The following is a 21333-nucleotide window of genomic DNA, read 5'->3' as shown; positions in this document are numbered from 1 at the left end:
GCCTTGGGTAAAGCCATGCTGATTTTTTTCCATTAAACCATGTCTTTCTATATGTTCTGTGATTTTGATGTTTAGAATACTTTCCACTATTCTTCCTGGCACTGAATTCGGGCTAACCGGTCTGTAGTTTCATGGATCGCCCCTGGAGCCCTTTTTAAATATTGGGGTTACATTAGCTATCCTCCAGTCTTCAGGTACAATGGATGATTTTAATGACAGGTTACAAATTTTTACTAATAGGTCTGAAATTTCATTTTTTAGTTCCTTCAGAACCCTGGGGTGTATACCATCCTGTCCAGGTGTTTTACTATTCTTCAGTTTGTCAATCAGGTCTACCACATCTTCTTCTAGGTTCACAGTGATTTGGTTCAGTCCATCTGAATCATTACCCATGAAAACCTTCTCCAGTACGGGTACCTTCCCAACATCCTCTTCAGTAAACACCGAAGAAAAGAAATCATTTAATCTTTCCGCGATGGCCTTATCTTCTCTAAGTGCCCCTTTAACCCCTCAATCATCTAACGGTCCAACTGACTCCCTCACAGGCTTTCTGCTTTGGATATATTTAAAAAAATTTTACTGTGAGTTTTTGCCTCTACGGCCAACTTCTTTTCAAATTCTTTCGTAGCCTGTCTTATCAATGTCTTATATTTAACTTGCCAAAATTTATGCATTATCCTATTTTCTTCTGTTGGATCCTTCTTCCAATTTTTGAATGAAGATCTTTTGGCTAAAATAGCTTCTTTCACCTCCCCTTTTAACCATGCCGGTAATCGTTTTGCCTTCTTTCCACCTTTCTTACTGTGTGGAATACATATGGATTGTGCTTCTAGGATAGTATTTTTTTTTTTAACAGTGACCACGCTTCTTGCACACTTTTTACTTTTGTAGTTGCTCCTTTCAGTTTTTTTCTAACAATTTTTCTCTTTTTATCAAAGTTTCCCTTTTGAAAATTTAGCACGAGAGCCGTGGATTTGCTTACTATTCCCCTTCCAGTCATTAAATCAAATTTGATCATATTATGATCACTATTGCCAAGTGGGCCCACCACCGTTACCTCTCTCACCAAATCCTGTTCTCCACTGAGAATTGGATCTAAAATTGCTCCCTCTCTCATCGGTTCCTGAACCAATTGCTCCATAAAACTATCATTTATTCCATACAGGAACTTTATCTCTCTAGTGTGTCCCGATGAATGGTACATTTACCCAGTCAATATTGGGGTAATTGAAGTCTCCCATTATTACCGCGCTACCAATTTGGTTAGCTTCCCTAATTTCTCTTAGCATTTCACTGTCCGTCTCACCATCTTGACCAGGTGGACGGTAGTATACTCCTATCACTATAGTCTTCCCCGACACACAAGGGATTTCTACCCATAAAGATTCAATTGTGCATTTAGTCTCGTGCAGGATGTTTATCCTGTTGGACTCTATGTCATCCCGGACATAAAGCACCACACCGCCTCCCGGGTGCTCCTCTCTGTCATTGCGATATAGTTTGTTTTCCGGTATAGCACTGTCCCATTGTTTGTCTTCCTTCCACCATGTTTCTGAGATGCCAATTAAGTCTGTGTCATTATTCACTGCTATACATTCTAATTCTCCCATCTTACTTCTTAGACTTCTGGCATTAGCATACAGACATTTCAAAGTTTGTTTTTTTGTTTGTATTTTCATTCTGCTTTTTAATTGATAGGGATAAGTTAGAATTTTTTTGCTCAGGTGAGTTTTTAGTTACAGGCACTTGGACTACTTTTCTTATTATTGGAACCTCACTGTCGGGATGCCCTAATTCCAATCCATCATTAGTATCCTTTGAAGATACCTCTCTCCGAACTATGCGCTGCTGAGCGACTGTCGGCTTTCCCCTTTGTTCTAGTTTAAAAGCTGCTCTATTTCCTTTTTAAAGGTTAGCGCCAGCAGTCTGATTCCACCCTGGTTAAGGGGGAGCCCATCACTTCGGAAGAGACTCCCCCTTCCCCAAAAGGTTCCCCAGTTCCTAACAAAACTGAATCCCTCTTCCTTGCACCATCGTCTCATCCACGCATTGAGACTCCAGAGCTCTGCCTGCCTCTGGTGACCTGCACGTGAAACAGGGAGCATTTCAGAGAATGCTACCCTGGAGGTTGTGGATTTAAGTGTTCTACCCAAGAGCCTAAATTTGACTTCCAGAACGTCCCTCCCACATTTTCCTATGTCGTTGGTGCCCACATGTACCATGACAGCCGGCTCCTCCCCAGCACTGTCTAAAATCCTATCTAGAGATGGTGCTCAGCTGGACAGAAAGTAGATAGGTGAATCCTTGGGCCGATGGCAGATGACAGCGCCCCCAGGAGGGAGTCCCGAGAGGGACCACCGGCTAGGCTGGAGTATGGAGACAGACACAGATAGTACTTTTATTAGATAGGTAGTATAACCACCAGAGGTGGCAGTAGTGAGCTGGTATGCCCGGCAGGGCTGAAGTCCCTCAGATACTGGAACTGTGATTCCCAGGTTGCTGAGCTGCAAAGAGACTGTAGATAGTGAGTAGACAGGATATGCAGATATACATAGCCAGTACTAGGTGATAACTCACATAAGGGCTTAAGATGGCTCAGTAGCTGGAAAGTGTTAGGCCCTCGAGGAGCGAGTACCTGGTTCCAGGGATAGCTCTGAGAGAGCGGTGGTAACTCACAATAATCTGTATCTGGAATAGCTTCTAGTCAATAGAGAATCTTCAGAGTGTTCAGGAACATAGGCCCTCGAGGAGCGAATACCGGTTCCTATCTGTAGTCTGAAATAATAACTCACAATGTCCGTCTCTTGCGATTGCTTCCAGGCAATGGCGAGTCTTCAGAGAGTTTAGATACATGGGCCTTCGAGGAGAGAGTACCGGTTCCTATCTGTAATCTGAAACAGAGAAAGAGAATGAGGCCCCCGGGAACGAGTACCCCTGGTAGGTCCGGAGAGGCGATGTTGCAAGAGTGGAGCGGGTCCGATGGAAATCCCGCAAACAATCCTTTGGGTGCAAAGTATTCTTGGACAGCCGAAGCTAGTCCAATCGGAGTCCTTGCTAACTCGATCTGTTAGCAAAAGTAAAGACCTTTTATGTTGGAAGCGGTTGACGTCAATACAGGGGGACGCCCCTGAGGTTCACACCCTTGCTGGTACATACTTCGGAGCGCGCGCCCTACGTCATCAGGAACATGGCGGATCCGCAGCGTCGAGCCGGCCCGGGAACGCTGGGGAGAAGCGGCATGTAGATGCCGCGGCATCAAGCTGTCCATCAGGCCTGGAGGGAGTCGCCACACAGGTAGAGAGGGTGGAGCGAGGGCGAAAGCAGGCACGAACGCAACAGCACCATTCCCGACTCACTGTTATGCTTCGAACAGGCCGATGCTTTCACATGCATCGACTTCTCCGACGCCTTAACTTGCGTCAACTGTTTTGATGCCTTCTCATGCTCCAATTGATCAGACGCTTTCCTTTGCATCGATTCCTCTGACACTGCAGTCTGCGTCGATCTGTCCAAAGGACTAGCCTGTATTGACCGCTCTGATGTACTTTTATGAATTTTAGTGGCCTGGTCATGGACATCTGTTTTTGTTTTTGGCATTCTCAGATCCCACCAATGAAGATTGCCTTATCGGGTCTGGATGGTGGAATTTTGGTCCGAAGAGGAGTGCGTTGATCTTCCTTCATGAAATAAAGGTGTGTAGGATCCTGAAGTTTGCTCCCAGAGCCTTAAGATCTTTGTAGCTTTTTGGCGCTAGGCTCTGGAAGCCATTCTCCCACAGTCTCTGCAGGCCGCTTGTTCATGATCGGGACCGAGGTACCGTTAACAATAATTGTGCCCATTGGTCGAAGACATGATCTTGCCACACTGGCAGTACTTGAAGCCAGGGGTCTTAGGCATTGTAGCACTTAAAAGTGCTTTTTTTAAATTTTTTGCTGAAAAAATTTCTGAGGAGAAAAATAGGTGACTCAACTCCACACGTTCGTGCAGAGCACATAAATGAAATTGAGGAGATTCGCTCGAGACCCGCAGGAAGAGCCATGCAGCCACACAGAGGGAAAAATCTGCAAGCTTAGAGAGACCCCATGATGTCCGGATGACATCACCCAGACAGCATGGCTAAATAAGCCTGCTTATTGATGGAAAAAACATGTTCTATTGTGGACTGGTTAAAATATAGAAAACAGGGAGTAGGGCTAAATGGTCAATTTTCTCATTGGAGAAAGATGACCATTGCTGTTTAACAAATTCATAAATGACCAAGAAATGGGAATAACCAGTAAAATGGTCAAATTTGCTGATGATTCAAAATGATTCAACGTTGTTAGATCACATGAAGTCTGTGTGAAATTGCAAGAGGACACTGGGCAACCAAATGGTAGATGGCATTTGTTACCTTTATTATTAACCTTCACTCTATTCCTTGTTCTTTGTAAAGCTTGTTGCTATTTTTAAGTTATCTGTGAACCGAGATGATGTTCCCAACGTATCCCGGTATAAAAAAACACTCAAATAAATAAATAAATAAATAAATTTAATGTGGACAATTGCAAAGTGATGCACTTAGGGAAGAGGACCCCCAAATTATACCTACACAATGCAAGATTCCACATTGGTAAAAGGTCTAGGCATCATCATGGATAATATGTTGAAAATTTCTGCCCAGTGTGCAAGAAAACAAATAGAATGCTATGAATTATTAGGAAAGGAATGGAGAATTAAGCAAAGAATATCATAATGCGTCTGTATCGCACCGTGGTGCAACTGCACCTTGAATACTTTGTGCAATTCTGGTCACATCTCAAAAAAGATATAGCTAAATTAGAAAAGGCACACAGAAGGACAACCAACATGATAAAGAGGCTGGAACAATTCCCCTATGAGCAAGGGCTAAAGAGATTAGGGCTTTTCAACTTGGAGAAGAGACAACTGAGGGGAGGTATGATACAGGTCTATAAAATAATGAGTGGATTGGAAGGGGTAAACGTGAATTGACTGTTTATGCTTTCAAAAAATACAAAGACTAGGGGACATGCAATGAAGTTACTAGGTGATATGTTTAAGACAAATAGGCGAAAATACTTTTTTTACTCAATGCATAATCAAACTCTGGAAATCATTGCCAGAGGATGTGATAAAAACTGTCAATGTAGTTGGGTTTAAAAAAGGTTTGGACAAGTTCCTGGAAGAAAAGTCCATAAATTATTAATAAAAGGTGGACTTCGGGAAATGCACTGCTTGACTCTGAGATAAATAACATAGAATATATTGAATTTATGAATCATGCCATGTACTTGTGACCTGGATAGGCCACTGTTGAAAACAAGATGCTGAGCTTGATGGCTCTTTGGTCTGACACCACAAGACAAAACCTATGTTCTTATGTTCAGTCTCTGCATCCAGAGTCCTCACCCTACCATGCAGTCTGAGTCACTCTCTCCCTCAAGCCTTACCCAAATCCCAAGACCCCATTCTCTCCCCCACTCAATCCATAAATCACTACTCTCCCACACTTCTCAAGAATCTATTCCCCACCCAATTCCCAAATTACCTCTTCCCCCAAATCCCCATCTAACACCCACTCAGTTCAGTCTCCTCATGCTTCTCTCTTTTTACCCTCCGTGTCCCTGAGATAGCAATCCGTGTTTCAAAACCAGTATCTACTCTGGTTCACAGATTATCTGTGTGAACCAAGTGGGGCTCTGTAGTACAAAATGACACATAGTTCAAACACTGATCAGTGACGCACATGGGTGGAAGCAGAGAGTTGCAGGCAGCAGGAGGACCCCCAGAGTGGAAGGGCAGGCATGCTCCATCCACGCATGCGCACAGTAATGTGGTGCCAGGCCCTTCCTGCAGGACTCCTTGCTGGGCAGTGGTCGAAGGTTCGGCTCCTTGCTGGGCGGTGGCGGGGGTCAAATGAGTTCACGAATGGAATGGCTAGGCAGGTGACCTAGCAAAGATCATCTTGCTGGGGCGAGGCGGATGGTCACTGTCAAATGGAGGGGGGATTGATGTACATGCGGGCTCGGGTACGAATGTTTGTTAATAAAGCTGCAGCCTTGTTGATTCCAAATGTTGTCCTGTAATGTTTGAGTGTTTAAATTTTGTAAAGGGTGCTGGCGGAGGGAAGAGGGGTCCTGGCTGCCTACATTATACAAGTGGAGACCACCAGTGCCAACGCTATTGTCACTGACAGGGCACGGACTGGGAAGCAAGGAAGGGAAAGAAGCAAGGGCAGGAGGGGAGAGCTGCTCAAGTCTACTATGCTCCTGACATGAAAATAACCCATTAGTATAACTCAATTTTTGGAGAAACATACATATATTAATTCACAGCAATACAATAAATGATTAACATAAGTCATACAGGGAAGGGAGGAGTCAAGATGGCGACATAACGATTCGCCATAGCGATGTTCTCATCAAAATATCCTAATATCCCTCCTAAGAGAAAGGGCAAGCCAAGGCAATTCCCCTCTGAATTGACAGCCTTTTTGCCAGGACAATGTACCTTTGAACATTTGGTGAACCGTGGGTCTGGTAAAGAGCAGGGGCTGTGATTCCCGTTGTAGCTCCGAAGAAGGGAGAGTCGGAGGTTCTGGGATTAATAGCTCTGTTTCCTCGCCCCCTTACACCTTGCAATGAAACAAGTTACTGCACCGTAGTTCTCGATCCTGGAGCTATTGCATAGTGATGATGCAATGGTATGTCCAGCAGGAGGGGCTTAGGTCCGTAATGATGATAACACGAGAAGAGAGTTCGTAGGTGAATTCTTGGCTGGGAGTATATTGCCGGCAGAAAGGACCTCTGCGAATTACGGCTGCCAATTGGACGCAGCATGCATGCTAGGCTTGCATGCTGCGTCCAATTGGCCGGTGCGGTTACACGTCAGTTTCTCTGCGCAGACGCAGAATGAAAGTGGGAGAAAGGTGTGTACAGCGGTAGTTTAATTTGTCTGAAGTGGGCCTTGCCGTTGCTTTCCTCTATTTGGTGGTTCGTTGTGAATGAACGGCTGCCTCTGAGTCCCATTCAATCTGCAAGGGGCTTGGCTTTTCACTGCTATCGCATCCGTAGCTCAGGCCGAGTGGCCTGTCCGAAGTAGAGAGTGCTATCACCACGACCAGACACTGAGCTGGTTCACACAAAGAAAAACTCCGATAATAGCAAGGAGAGAGGTACTGCTGCTGTCTGGGATCCAAGAAAAGGGGGGAAATGCTCATTTTCCTGGAGAGGAAGGGAATGACAGGTAAGGAGGAGGGGGGGGGGAGAGAGACGGGGATCCTGTGAGGAGCTTAGGATAGGGGGTTGGTGGGAGGGGACAGAGACGTAGCGAAGGCCTGTGGCGCCCAGGGGCATTTGTGTTGTTTCCCTTACGCTCCCCTCTTTCTTCCCTGCCAGCGCATCACCATATGGCACCACTGTGTGGGTTCTCTCTTCACCGGGGAAGGCCGGAACCCAGCCGGCGCGGCCGTGCAGGGCTAGCGCTAACCTTTTTGCAGCCCTGTACCAACAGTTACTGTCGGGCCGATACAGTAAAAGTCGCAGGAGAGCCGGCGAACACCCACTCTCCTGTGCACGCGATTCTGTACTCAAATGAGGGCCCGCGGCAAAAAGAGGCGCTAGGGACACTAGCACGTCCCTAGCGCCTCTTTTTGGACAGGAGTGGCAGCTGTCAGCGGGTTTGACAGCCGACGCTCAATTTTGCCGGCATCGGTTCTCAAACCCACTGACAGCCACGGGTTCGGAATAGTGGCATAGTAAGGGCAAAGGGCCGTAGGCTGCCAGTAATCAAAATGGCGCCGACGGCCCTTTGCCCTTACTATATCACAGGGGCTACCGCTGTCATTGGTCGACCCCAGTGACATAGTAAGGGCAAAGGGCCATCGGTGCCATTTTGATTACTGGCAGCCGACGGCCCTTTGCCGTCGGCTGCCAGTATGTCTGTGCGTCTTATAGAGCGAATATAAAAAAAACCCCAAAAATCTAACAACCCCCCCACCCGACCTGCCAAATTAATTTACTACAAATCCCCCCCCCCCCCAAGACCTGCCAAAAGTCCCTGGTGGTCCAGCGGGGGTCCAAGAGCGGTCCGAGAGAGATCTCCTGGACTTGGGCCGTCGGCTGCCAGTAATCAAAATGGCGCCGACAGCCCTTTGCCCTTACTATGTCACAGGGGCTACCGCTGTCATTGGTCGACCCCAGTGACATAGTAAGGGCAAAGGGCCGTCGGCGCCATTTTGATTACTGGCAGCAGACGGCCCAAGTCCAGGAGATCTCTCTCGGACCGCTCTTGGACCCCCGCTGGACCACCAGGGACTTTTGGCAGGTCTTGGGGGGGGGGGATTTGTAGTAAATTAATTTGGCAGGTCGGGTGGGGGGGTTGTTAGATTTTTGGGGGTTTTTTTATATTCGCTCCATAAGACGCACAGACATTTCCCCCCCACTTTTGGGGGAAAAAAGTACATCTTATGGAGCGAAAAATATGGTAGGTGTTTACTGTAATTCAATAATATTTTAGTTTTACCATCTAGAAGAGAGCTTGCAGGCAATTGAAGTTTGACACAACCTAGAGATTTAAGTTCAAAATTTTCCAAGATACCTCTCCAAAGTTGGATGCCAGTACAAACACATAATATAAGCAAATGAAACTGTTGCATATTTCCAAAAAAGGCCATGCCTCAGTGAGAGATTTGAACTAAATTCAAGATGTGATGATTCGGAGTAGAAGCTGGTATTTTTTGCTCACAATCAGGCCGATACAGTAAAATCGGCGGGAGAGCCGGCACTCCAAGGCAAGCGCCCGCTCTCCCAACGCGTGCCTAGGCCACTGTTCTGGGCGCGAGATCTAGTATTTAAATGAGGGCCCGCGGTAAAAAGAGGCGCTAGGGACACTAGCGCAACCCTAGCGCCACCTTTTTGACAGGAGTGGCAGCTGTCAGCGGGTTTGACAGCAGATGCTCAATTTATCCGGCGTCTGTTCTGGAGCCCGCTAACAGCCACGGAGTCGGAAAATGGACACCGGCATAATTGAGCATCCGTAATCCAACCCACAGGCCGTGGGCAGATTTAATTTTTTTAATTTTAAATTTTGGGGCCTCCGACTTAATATCGCTGTGATATTAAGTTGGAGGGTATTCAGAAAAGCAGTTTTTCCTAGCATGTAGCAGATCGACTCAGGACCAATGGGTATAATGTGCTCCTGATAGCAGTTGGAGACGGATCAGATTTCAATCTGATGTCAGCCCTAGTACATATACCCCTGCGAGACGCCATGTTCTTCAGTATTTTCCATCTCCATAGCAGTTCGCGACTCTATACACGCTTGCACAGCGTCAGAGTATTCTAACCAAAGACATCCAAAACTAAAGAAGAAAACTTATCTCTATAGACGAGCCCCGCTCTCCTGCGGTGATACCTATGGGTCCCTCCCCCACTCAAGATTCCTGAGGTGATTTCCACGGTCCCTCAGAGGTAGGCCTCAGTCCGGCAGCCGGTTCCTGGCATGGACTTAGCCCCCGGCATCGGATGCAGCTGAGAGGCAGCGGGTACAAATTCGAGCGCGGCTGTGAAGGTGTTTTTTTCCCTCTCTCCCCACAGCCAGAGACCACCCGGAACGAGACCGGGAAACGCAGAGACAAGGTAAGGTAGAAAACTTCTTAGGTCTCCGAGGCTCGAATAGCCGCACAAATAGCCAGCCGGCGTAAGTGCTACCGGGTTGATCAGCCCTACCAGCGCTAGACCCCGGTTAGATTCGAGGGCCCTCCCACGTGGAGACCCTCCGAGGTGGTCGCCATATTGTCCGCGTGGTCGCCGTCGCCATTTCCATTTGATCACCGCCCTATTCGCCAATTTGTTCTATGCGCACAGAGGTGAGCCGTGCGCACAAAATCTCTTGTGCGCACACCGGCGACGCGCAAGGGCACCGGGCGCTCAGACACGTGCTCAACTGTGCCGGGCGCATAAGTAAAACCCTGTGCGCAGAGCGGCACACGCATTTCTTTGCGCGTGCATCTGACCTACACGCACAACTTTGGGGCACCCGGAGCACATATCTCAGCCTCCCGGCATACACGTAAACATACAAACAGGAGTTTCTTTCGGCGCACACAAATCATGGCATCACTGAACAAGAAGCTTAAGTCCCAGGGACTCTACCCAGCATGCCACATTAGAGCGGCGCAGCACGAAGAGGCCATGGCCTTGTGCATACAGTGCGAGGAGGCCCTGGGTGATCCAGCCCAAGGTCCTCCCCAGCAAATAGGGACAATACACTGGACCTCGCTACTCCCAGCTGGAGCCTCCCTCAAATGGGGATTCCCGGGGACGCAGTGCCTCTCAATTTAGACCCAGCATCTTTTTCCTGGGTAGAATTCTTCAAAGGCCTACATACCTTCGTCCACATGCAACCGGTGCCTACGATGACACAGCCACAGCCTTCCCCAGAGGACCCTACGTCCCAGGACCCTCTAAACCCAGAGAAGTGTCTCGCCTGCCCCAAAGCCCCAGCTTTGGGGACACGGACACCTCGGATGATGGTCAAGACTCCCTGGAGGAAGGAGAAATCCCTCCAGGAATGGAACCCTACCAGACCATGAGACAATTCTTCGCCAAAGACGAGCTTTCAGACCTCATGGCGGACAGCTTGAAAGAGCTTGCTATCCCAGGCACAAGTGCTACAGGGGAACCGAAGACGAACCCCCTCCTCGAGGGACTCCGTCAGGCCTCCCGCCATTTCCCTTTGCTGCAAGCTGTCCAACAGCTGCTTGACCTGGAATGGGTCTTTCCGGAGGCCACGTTCAAAGGGGGGCGGACCCTGGCAGCCACGTACCCCCTTGATCCCATAGCAGAACATCTCCTGACATTCCCCAAAGTGGATGCCATGGTCTGCGCGGTCACTAAGCACACTACCATCCCAGTCGAGGGAGGAGCGGCACTCAAGGATGCCCAGGACAGACCTCTGGAATCCATCTGCTTCACTTTTTTGAAGAAGTTAATAAACATGTGGATAAAGATGAACCGGTAGATGTAGTATACTTGGATTTTCAGACTGCGTGAGAGGCTTCTAGGAAAAGTAAAAAGTCATGGGATAGGTGGCGATGTCCTTTCGTGGATTGCAAACTGGCTAAAAGACAGGAAACAGAGAGTAGGATTAAATGGACAATTTTCTCAGCGGTAGGGAATGGGCAGTGGAGTGCCTCAGGGATCTGAATTGGGACCCTTACTTTTCAATGTATTTATAAATGATCTGGAAAGAAATACGAGTGAGATAATCAAATTTGCAGATGATACAAAATTGTTCAGAGTAGTTAAATCACAAGCAATTTGTGATAAATTGCAGGAAGACCTTGTGAGACTGGAAAATTGGGCATCAAAATGGCAGATGAAATTTAATGTGGATAAGTGCAAGGTGATGCACATAGGGAAAAATAACCCATGCTATAGTTACACAATGTTAGATTCCATATTAGGTGCTACTACCCAAGAAAGAGATCTAGGCGTCATAGTGGATAACACATTGAAATCGTCGGTTCAGTGTGCTGCGGCAGTTAAAAAAGCAAACAGAATGTTGGGAATTATTAGAAAGGGAATGGTGAATAAAACGGAAAATGTCATAATGCCTCTGTATCGCTCCATGGTGAGACCGCACCTTGAATACTGTGTACAATTCTGGTCGCCGCATCTCAAAAAAGATATAATTGCGATGGAGAAGGTACAGAGAAGGGCTACCAAAACGATAAGGGGAATGGAACAGCTCCCCTATGAGGAAAGACTAAAGAGGTTAGGACTTTTCAGCTTGGAGAAGAGACGGCTGAGGGGGGATATGATAGAGGTGTTTAAAATCATGAGAGGTCTAGAACGGGTAGATGTGAATCGGTTATTTACTCTTTCGGATAATAGAAAGACTAGGGGGCACTCCATGAAGTTAGCATGTGGCACATTTAAAACTAATCGGAGAAAGTTCTTTTTTACTCAACGCACAATTAAACTCTGGAATTTGTTGCCAGAGGATGTGGTTAGTGCAGTTAGTATAGCTGTGTTTAAAAAATGATTGGATAAGTTCTTGGAGGAGAAGTCCATTACCTGCTATTAATTAAGTTGACTTAGAAAATAGCCACTGCTATTACTAGCAACGGTAACATGGAAGAGACTTCGTTTTTGGGTACTTGCCAGGTTCTTATGGCCCGGATTGGCCACTGTTGGAAAGAGGATGCTGGGCTTGATGGACCCTTGGTCTGACCCAGTATGGCATGTTCTTATGTTCTTATACTCACAGTCATTCGACGTATCAGCTATGTCGCTACAGATCGCGGCCTTTGCGCCGTGGTGACGCGCCTGTTTATCAAAGATCAGGAACGCCATCACACCCGTCGAAGCACTAAAACCAGGAGTATCATTCCTCACGGATGTGACCTCCGACCTGGTACGCACTGCAGGCAGAGGCATCTCGTCTATCGTGGCAGCCAGAAGGCAACTCTGGCTCCGATGCTGGTCAGCCGACGCGACTTACAAGACGAGACTCACGAGAATGCCCTTTAAAGGAACCCTCCTGTTTGGAAGCGAACTGGAAAAGTTAGCCGACAAATGGGGCGAATCCCCAGTACCACGACTACCGGAGGACAAGAATGAGAGAAGCCAGCGCCCCTCCCCCCGAACATCTAAGGGCAGGGGATCACAGCACTTCAAACCATACAAAAATACATATCAAGCATCTCGCCCCGCAGGCAGGGGCCAGTCCTTTCGGAACAAACACAGCAGAAGGGGAGCCGGCTCTGACCCAGGCCTTAGCCGCACCCCACAATGAAAATCAGCCGGCCTATCCTCAGGAAGAAGCCATAGGGGCAGGCTTGCCCTATTCTACCAAAGATGGGTTGAGATAACTTCAGACAAGTGGGTCCTAACCATCATTTGAGAGGGATATTATCTGGACTTCCACAACATTCCTCCAGACAAATTTGTGAAATCTCCCTGCCACGACCTCTCCAAAAGGAGGGCAGTGGAAACCACGCTGACCAAATTGTTCGCCTTAAAGGCCATAACACCGGATCCCCAAGCAACAACAAAATACTGGGCACTATTCCATCTATTTTATCGTTCCCAAGAAAGAGGGTACGTTCCGACCCATCCTGGATCTCAAGTCGGTCAACAGTCACCTGAAGGTCCCTCGCTTCCGCTTGGAAATCTTACGCACGGTCATAAGAGCGATACAGCCGGGAGAATTCCTCACATCCCTGGATCTGTCAGAAGCCTACCTGCACATCCTGGTCCGCAGTGTCGCCGCCACTACAACCAAGATTTTGGTGAATGTTCGGGGAGCTGTGGCTAGCCCGAAGGATAGTGCCCAGAACTGGTAGTGGTGGTCCAGGATCGTGCATCAGCGATCATCAGCGTTTTCTACGCTTCACGATCCTGGACCACCACTACCAGTTCTGGGCACTATCCTTCGGGCTAGCCACAGCTCCCCGAACATTCACCAAAATCTTGGTTGTAGTGGCGGCGACACTGCGGAAAGAAGGAATCCTCATACGCCCATATCTGGACGATTGACTGATCAGAGCAAAATCCCCAGAGGAAAGCCATCAGGCAACCAACAGAGTCAAAACTCTACTGGAGAACCTCTGGTGGGTGGTCAACACAAACAAGAACTGTCTGCAGCCCTCCCAATCTCTGGAATACCTGGGAGTTCAGTTCGACACCAGACAAGTTTACTCTGACTCCTACAAGGAGAACAAAGCTGATGAACGAGTTGCGAAACCTGTTAATCAGTCTTTGCCCCAAGGTGTGGGACTACCTCCAAGTCCTCGGCCTCATGTCATCCACACTGGAAGTGGTCCCATGGGCAAGAGCACACAGTGTTCCCTGCTGTCACGATGGAATCCAATGTCCAGAACTACTCCGTTCGACTACAGCTCCTGGAGGAGGTTCGAACCCAGCTACAATGGTGGCTACAAGAAGACCACCTGAGCAAGGGAGTAAGGCTATCTCCACCGACCTGGATCCTGCTCACCACGGATGCGAGTCTACGAGGGTGGAGAGCCCACTGCCAAGAACTGACTGTCCAGGGGCAATGGGACAAGGAAGCGTCGGGATGGAACATCAACCGACTGGAAGCATGGGCAGTCAGGCTAACCTGCCTGCGGTTCAGTCAGAGACTCCGGGGCGAATTGGTCAGTCATGTCGGACAACGCCACAACAGTAGCCTACATCAACCGACAGGGAGGAACCAGAAGCCAACAGGTGTCCCTGGAAATAGAACCCCCTAATGGAGTGGGCGGAATCAAACCTACAAGAGATCTCAGCCGCCCACATCGCGGGAAAAGACATCACTGCGGACTACCTCAGCAGAGAAAGTCTAGACCCAGGGGAATGGAGGCTGTCGGCCACAGCCTTCCAGTTGATAGTAAACCGCTGGGGAACATCAGCCATGGACTTCCTGGCAACCCAGTTGAACAACTAAGTTCCCAACTTCTTCGGTCTCATACGGGACCCACAATCCCAAGGGATCGATGCCCTCGTCCTGATCTGGCCACAGGAAGTCCTGCTATACGCCTTCCCTCCGTGACCGGGATCATCCGCAGGATGGAACACCACAGGGGACCAGTACATCTAGTGGCCCCGGACTGGCCAAGAAGGCCGTGGTACGCAGACATGCAAAGACTACTGACAAGGAGCCCTCTCCCTCTACCTCCACACAGGGATCTGCTCCAACAAGGCCTGATCCTCCACGAAGACCCAACTCGATTCTCTCTTATGGTCTGGCCATTGAGAGGACACGCCTGAAGAAGAGCGGATACTTGGGGGTGGTGATTGACACTGTGCTCCGAGCACGCAAATTTTCCACATCTCTAACCTACGTACGAATATGGAGAATATTCGAAGCCTGGTGTGAAGACTGTGACATCCTCCCGCGGACAGTCAAAATCCCCTCGATTCTGGAATTCCTGCAGAACGGCCTACAGAAGAGGTTGTCCCTCAACTCCATCAAAGTACACGTGGTCGTGTTGGCCTGCTACAGAGCCATGGTGGAGGGCGGAAGCCTAGCCTCTCACCCGGACGTCTCCCGTTTCCTGAAAGGGGTCAAGCAGATCTGACCACCCCTAAAGTGGCCGGTACCCTTATGGAATCTCAATCTAGTCTTAAATTTCCTAGCAGGAGCCTCCTACAGACCCACCCGTGGCCTATCCCTCCGACTACTAACTTTGAAGACTGAATTTCTAGTGGCAGTCTGTTCGTCCCGTCGCATCTCCGAGCTCCAAGCACTGTCCTGTCGAGAACCGTTCCTCAGGTTCACACTGGGATCCATACAGCTACGTACGGTCCCCTCCTTCCTACCAAAAGTGGTTTCTCACTTCCATCTAAACAATCTACCATCGCCAGACGAGCAGAAGGACTCGGAGGAATCTCACTGCCTTTGCCATCTTAATGTCGGCAGATTCCTAATCCGATACCTGGAAAAATCGGAATCCGTACGAAAGACGTCTTCGTCTTTCACAGCGGGAAGAAACAAGGGGAAGCAGCCTCACGGGCAACCCTAGCCCGCTGGATCAAAGAAGTTATCCAGGCGACCTACGTAGAGGCAGGTAAGCCTCCACCTCTACAAGTCAAGGCCCATTCCACCAGAGCCCAAGCAGTGTCTTGGGCAGAAACCAAGATGCTGTCACCAACCAAGATCTGTCGGGTGGCGACATGGTCTTCCATTCATACCTTCTCTAGGTTCTATTGCCTGGATGTTCAGGCTCAGGAGGACACAGCATTCACAAGGGCAGTACTAAGTGGGCCACAGGCCGCCTCCCACCCGGAGTAGCTTTTGTTCATCCCATTGTTCCTGAGTCCATCTGCTACATGCTAGGAAATGGAGAAATTACTTACCTGATAATTTTGTTTTCCTTAGTGTAGACAGATGGACTCAGCATCCCGCCCACGGCTGCCAACAATCACGGAACCCTCAGGGGACAATCCCCGAGAACAAGACAAATATGGGTAAGCCAAGCTTTCCTGTAATTAGGACACCCATACCTACCGGGTGCCGGCGTTTTTCGGTTGAGTACACTGGCGGTCTCCAGCTATAACCACATTAACCAGTTCAAGTTATGCAAGTTAATCAAGTTATCCATAATTGCTTTTCGAAGAGAATACTGAAGAGCATGGCATCTCGCAGGGCTATATGTACTAGGGCTGATGTCAGATTGAAATCTGATCCGTCTCCAACTGCTATCAGGAGCACACTATATCCATTGGTCCTGAGTCCATCTGTCTGCACTAAGGAAAATGAAATTATCAGGTAAGTAATTTCTCCATTTTCTGGTTTTCTGTACACTTTCCCGGTGCCAGCAGAAATTACCGCCAGCCTTTGGGCAGGCTATTAGTTTCAGGGGGGGGGGATTTGGCTGCGCCTTTTCGACTCGCTATTACCCCTTACTGTATAAGGGGTAAAGCTAGCACGTCAAAAACGCGTGGCCAAACCCGGGCTAACAGTGCGTTTCACTGGAGTGCATTGCTTAACATCTACAGTGTTTTAAACAAAAAATTGAGGGGGGGGGGTCCTAGAGTAAATTATTCAACCTCAAGCCGCTTTATCTACAGTGTGGTGTATATGAGAGGATTGATCCTAATACTGTCTTTTCCACAGTGCAGAACCTTCCTTCCATATCCAGTGGTTCAAGGCTGAAGAATTAACTGTGTGACATAGTGCACTTTCTCCCAAAATGAACATCTGCACACAGATGGAGATCTGAGAATCTGGTGGCACAGCATCCTAGGCAGCATGGTTCTACTATCCATTCTCTCCTTAAACCCAAATGAAGTCAAAGCTGGCAAGCGAATTAAAGTTAAGCACTAATCATTTAGCAAAATGAGACTCCTTTCTTATAATAAAATATTACTATTGAGGCAACTATGCTGTTGCAGGTATCCGACTGGACTGAGTAGGGGTGTTTCAGCAAGGTTAGGCAGTGAGTTGGAGAATGTTAGCAGCTGTAATCGAAATGGGGCAAGTAGAACTGAGAAGATCTCAGAGCTGCTTCAGAGCACAGAGAAAGCACCAGAGAGTCCCAGGGCAATCAGAAAATGCCCAGCAAACAGCTCCATTGTGCTCTTTCCTGGCCAGGGCAGTCAGTTTGTGGGGATGGGAAAGGGGCTTCTGAAATATCCTGCTGTCAGGGCTATGTTTGCTGCTGCCGACAAAGTGCTGGGCTATGACCTTTTGCATTTATGTCTGAATGGCCCCCAGGAGCAATTGAATAAAACTATCCACTGCCAGCCTGCTGTGTTTGTGACTTCTCTAGCATCTGCGGAAAAATGGAGCCAGGATGAGTCTGAAGTAAGTATTTTGACATTATCATGGTAAATTTTTATTGTGAAATGTATTTACTGACAAATTGCAAAAATGGTTGAATTCACACAAACTTGAACAGTGCTAGTTGACCCATGTTTCATGGATTACTATGTGTTCAGCATGTGTGCATGTACTTTTCTGACATATTCGTAAAGAAACATGTTCTGAATAACTGGTTGCAGTAATTAGTAACAGTGAAAGTGGAAGCTGGATCCCTAGGTGGTAAGTATGAAAAATTATGGTAATGCAGTATTTTAAAACACTTATTTCCTAGTGTGTAGCAGATGGACTCAGGACCAATGGGTATAGTGTGCTCCTGATAGCAGTTGGAGACAGAGTCATATTTCAATCTGACGTCAACACTACATATACCTGTGCACGAGGCTCTGATCCTCATTTTTTTTCCGTGACCGTATCAGTTTGGGACTTCAGTTCGGGACTTCACACACGCTTGCACAGCGTTAGAAAACCAAACTCCAAATTCAAAGAAGAAAGAAAGAAAGAATCTTACCTACAGATGAGCCCCGCTCTCCTGCGGTGATTCCTAAGGGTCCCTCCCCTAGTCGAGAATTCCTGAGGTGATTTCCGAGATCCCTCAGAGGTAAGCCTCTGTCCCGGCGTGGACTTAGCCCCCGGTGAAGGAAGCAGCTGAGAGGCAGCCTCGGTCTGATCGCCGACTCGGTGTGGACTTAGCCCCCTGAAAAGGGAGCGGTTGAGAGGCAGCGGGTGCAAGACTGAGCGCGGCAGTGAAGGTATTCCCCTCTTCCCCCGCAGCCGGAGACCGCCCGGCAAGAGACTGGGAAGCGCTGAGACAAGGTAAGGTAGAAAACTGGTCTCTGAAGCTCGGATAACTGCTCAGATCGTCCTTCTGGTGTCTGTCTAATCGGGTTGAGCAGCCCCATCAGGACTAGACCCCGATCCAGCTTGAGGGTCCTCCCACATGGAGACCTCCGGGGGGGGGGGCCATCTTGTCCTCGTGGTCGCCGGCACCGTTTCCCCCCTTAGTCGCCGTTTGTCCACACAACTGAGCTGTGCGCACAGCAGCGAGCCAGGCGCATAAAATACTTGTGCGAGCATATACGCTGGGCGCACAGCACCGTGCACAACTAGGCCCGTGTGCACAGCCATGCACGCATCTTCCGCTCCTAGGTGCACCCGGAACGCATAGCTAGGCCTCCCGGCACACGCATCTGTACAAGATAAACGCGCAAATCATGGCACCGCCGTCCAAGACAGCTAAAGGCCCAGTTCTCTGCCCAGCATGCCACCTGAGAGCGGCGCAGCCCGAGGTGACCTCCGCCTGTGCCTGTTGTGCGAAGAAGCCCGGGGGGAAACCAAGACAAGGTCCCCTCAGCCTGTAGAGGACTCCGGATCTACCAGCAAGACTACCCCGGCCCTCTCTATTCCCGACTCAGCCCCCCCTCAATGGGGGCCGTCGGGGAGTGCACCGGACCCAATGCGGTCTCAGGCAATTTCATCTGGGCGGGATTCTTCATGGAACTACAATCCTACATCCACACACAGGACCACCAGCGGCACAACCCCAACCCCCACCAGTGGCCCAGAACCTCCCAGGACCCTCCCGGCCTCCACCAGATGAGCCGCCCCTGGACAAAAACCTCCCCTTAGGGGACACAGATGATTCGGAGGAGGAACCAGAACCCCTGGAAGAAGGGGAACTCCCTCCAGGAACGGAACCGCATCGCACCATGACGCGCTTCTTCCCAAAAGACAAATTATCAGATCTCGTAGCCACGAGTCTGAAGGCATTGGCCATTCCGGACATATGCAACACAGCAGAGTCCTAGGCGAGCCCCTTCCTGGCCGGGTTCCGCCAAACCTCACGCCATTTCCCTACGCTACAGGCCGTACAACAACTGATCGACCTGTAATGGGACGCTCCAGAGGCCACCTTCAAGTTGGGTCGAGCCCTAGAAGCTCTCTACCCCTTGGACCCCGCGACGAAGGAACTCCTGAGGTTCCCCAAGGTCGACGCCTTGGTCTGCGCCACCACAAAGCGCACCACCATACCAGTCAAGGGTGGAGCTTCCCTCAAGGATGCCAATGACAGACGGCAGGAATCCATCCTCAAGCAGTCTTACGATGAATCAGCTATGATCCTACAGATCGCTGCTTGCTGCACCGTGGTATCACATGCCTGCCTGGCGATGGCTAGGGCGCAACTACGCCAAGCGAGGCATTAGACCCGGAAATATCATTCCTCACGGATGCGACCTCAGACCTGGGCGCACCTCAGCCAGGAGCCTTTCGTCCATAGTGGCAGCCAGAAGACAGCTCTGGCTCCGAAGCTGGTCAGCTGATGCGTCCTCTAAGACGAGGCTCACAAGAATGCCCTTTAGAGGATCACTCCTCTTCGGAAGCGACCTGGACAAACTAGCTGACAAATGGGGCGAGTCCCCAATACCCTGTCTACCGGAGGACAGGAACAAGAGGTGCCCTCTCCCCGGGCACCCAAGGGCAGAGGATCCCAGCATTATAGACCATACAAAAACACTTATGAAGCCCCCTGCCCCGCCAGCAAGGGGCAGTCCTTTCGGAATAGACACAACAAAAGAGGAGCCGGCTCAGGACCAGGCCCCAGCTGCAACACACAATGAGAATCAGCAGACCCATCTACAGGAAGAGATCATAGGGGGCAGGCTTGCCCTTTTCTCCCAAAGATGGGTTGAGATAACGTTGGACAATTGGGTCCTATCCATCATCCGAGAGGGATATTACCTGGACTTCCACAGCATCCCTCTGGACAGGTTTGTGATTTCTCCATGCCACGACCCCTCCAAGAGGAAGGCAGTGAAAAACACACTATCAAAACTCCTCACCCTAAAGGCAATAACACCGGTGCCTCCGCACCAACAAAATTCTGGGCACTATGCCATCTACTTTGTGCCCAAGAAAGAGGGAACATTTCGGCCCATACTGGATCTCAAGTCTGTCAATCGCTACCTGATGGTACGCCGCTTCCCCATGGAAATCCTGCGTGCGGTCATAAAGGCGGAACAACTGGGAGAATTCCTGACCTCCCTGGATCTGTCAGAAGCCTATCTCCATATACCGATCCATCACACCCCATCATCGTTTCCTGCGCTTCGCGATATTGGGCCATCACTACCAGTTCCAGGCTCTACCGTTTGGGCTGGCTATGGCTCCCCGAACGTTCACCAAGATCATGGTGGTAGTAGCGGCAGCACTGAGGAAAGAGGGAATCCTCGTACACTCATACCTGGACGATTGGCTGATCAGAGCGAAATCGCCAGAGGAAAGCCAGCAGGCAACCACCAGAGTCAAGGAACTACTGCAGAACCTCGGGTGGGTCGTCAACACATCCAAGAGCCACCTGCAGCCCTCCCAATGCCTGGAATACCTGGGAGTCCGGTTCGACACCAAGGGGAACAAAGTCATCCTTCCCCCTACAAGGAGAAGGAGATTGATGGAACAACTACGAGCATTGTTGAATTCCACTCTCCAAGTCCTTGGACTCATGGCATCAACCATAGAAGTCCCGTGGGCAAGGGCCCACATGCGGCCCCTACAACACTCCCTACTGTCTCAATGGAACCCAATGTCCCAAAACTACTCCGCCCCCCTCCGGCTACCGGCGAAGGTTCGGAACCAACTACAATGGTAGCTACAAGAAGACCACCTGAGCAAGGGAACAAGCCTATCCCCACCAGAATGGACCTTGCTCACCACAGATGCAAGCCTGCGGGGATGGGGAGCCCATTGCCAGGAGCTAATGGCTGAAGGGCAATGGAACAAAGAAGAGTCGGCATGGAACATAAACAGACTGGAAGCCCAGGCAGTCAGACTAGCCTGCTTACAGTTTAGCCACAGTCTCCGGGGCAAATCAGTCATGTCAGACAACGCCACAAAAGTGGCCTACATCAGCCTCCAGGGGGGAACCAGGAGCCAGCAGGTGTCCCTGGAAATAGAACCCCTAATGACGTGGGCAGAATCAAACCTACAAGGGATATCAGCCGCTCA

General features: G+C 49.5%; 2 protein-coding genes across 6 annotated transcripts in view; one reads left to right on the top strand and one right to left on the bottom strand.

The window, feature by feature from the left end:
• TTLL1 (tubulin tyrosine ligase like 1) overlaps positions 1-6825 on the bottom strand; it is a 383001-nt gene extending 376176 nt beyond the window's left edge. Inside the window, exon 1 of one of the 2 annotated variants that reach the window (XM_029600090.1) lies at positions 6511-6825. The gene's annotated coding sequence lies outside the window, so the exon portion shown is untranslated. The remainder of the gene's footprint in view (positions 1-6510) is intronic. The other variant, XM_029600091.1, reaches the window with a different exon arrangement.
• Positions 6826-6848: 23 nt separating this feature from the next.
• MCAT (malonyl-CoA-acyl carrier protein transacylase) overlaps positions 6849-21333 on the top strand; it is an 82621-nt gene continuing 68136 nt past the window's right edge. The window contains exons 1-2 of one of the 4 annotated variants that reach the window (XM_029600097.1): positions 6849-6928; positions 16627-17316. In XM_029600097.1, coding sequence (XP_029455957.1) covers positions 16849-17316 — 468 coding nt within the window. In that variant the 5' untranslated portion in view covers positions 6849-6928; positions 16627-16848. The other 3 variants (XM_029600095.1, XM_029600096.1, XM_029600094.1) reach the window with 3 other exon arrangements.

The sequence above is a fragment of the Rhinatrema bivittatum genome, chromosome 4, assembly GCF_901001135.1.
Source record: "Rhinatrema bivittatum chromosome 4, aRhiBiv1.1, whole genome shotgun sequence".
Classification (NCBI taxonomy): domain Eukaryota; kingdom Metazoa; phylum Chordata; class Amphibia; order Gymnophiona; family Rhinatrematidae; genus Rhinatrema; species Rhinatrema bivittatum.
Note: the sequence above shows the minus strand (reverse complement) of the source record. Positions and strands in the feature narration are given on the sequence as shown.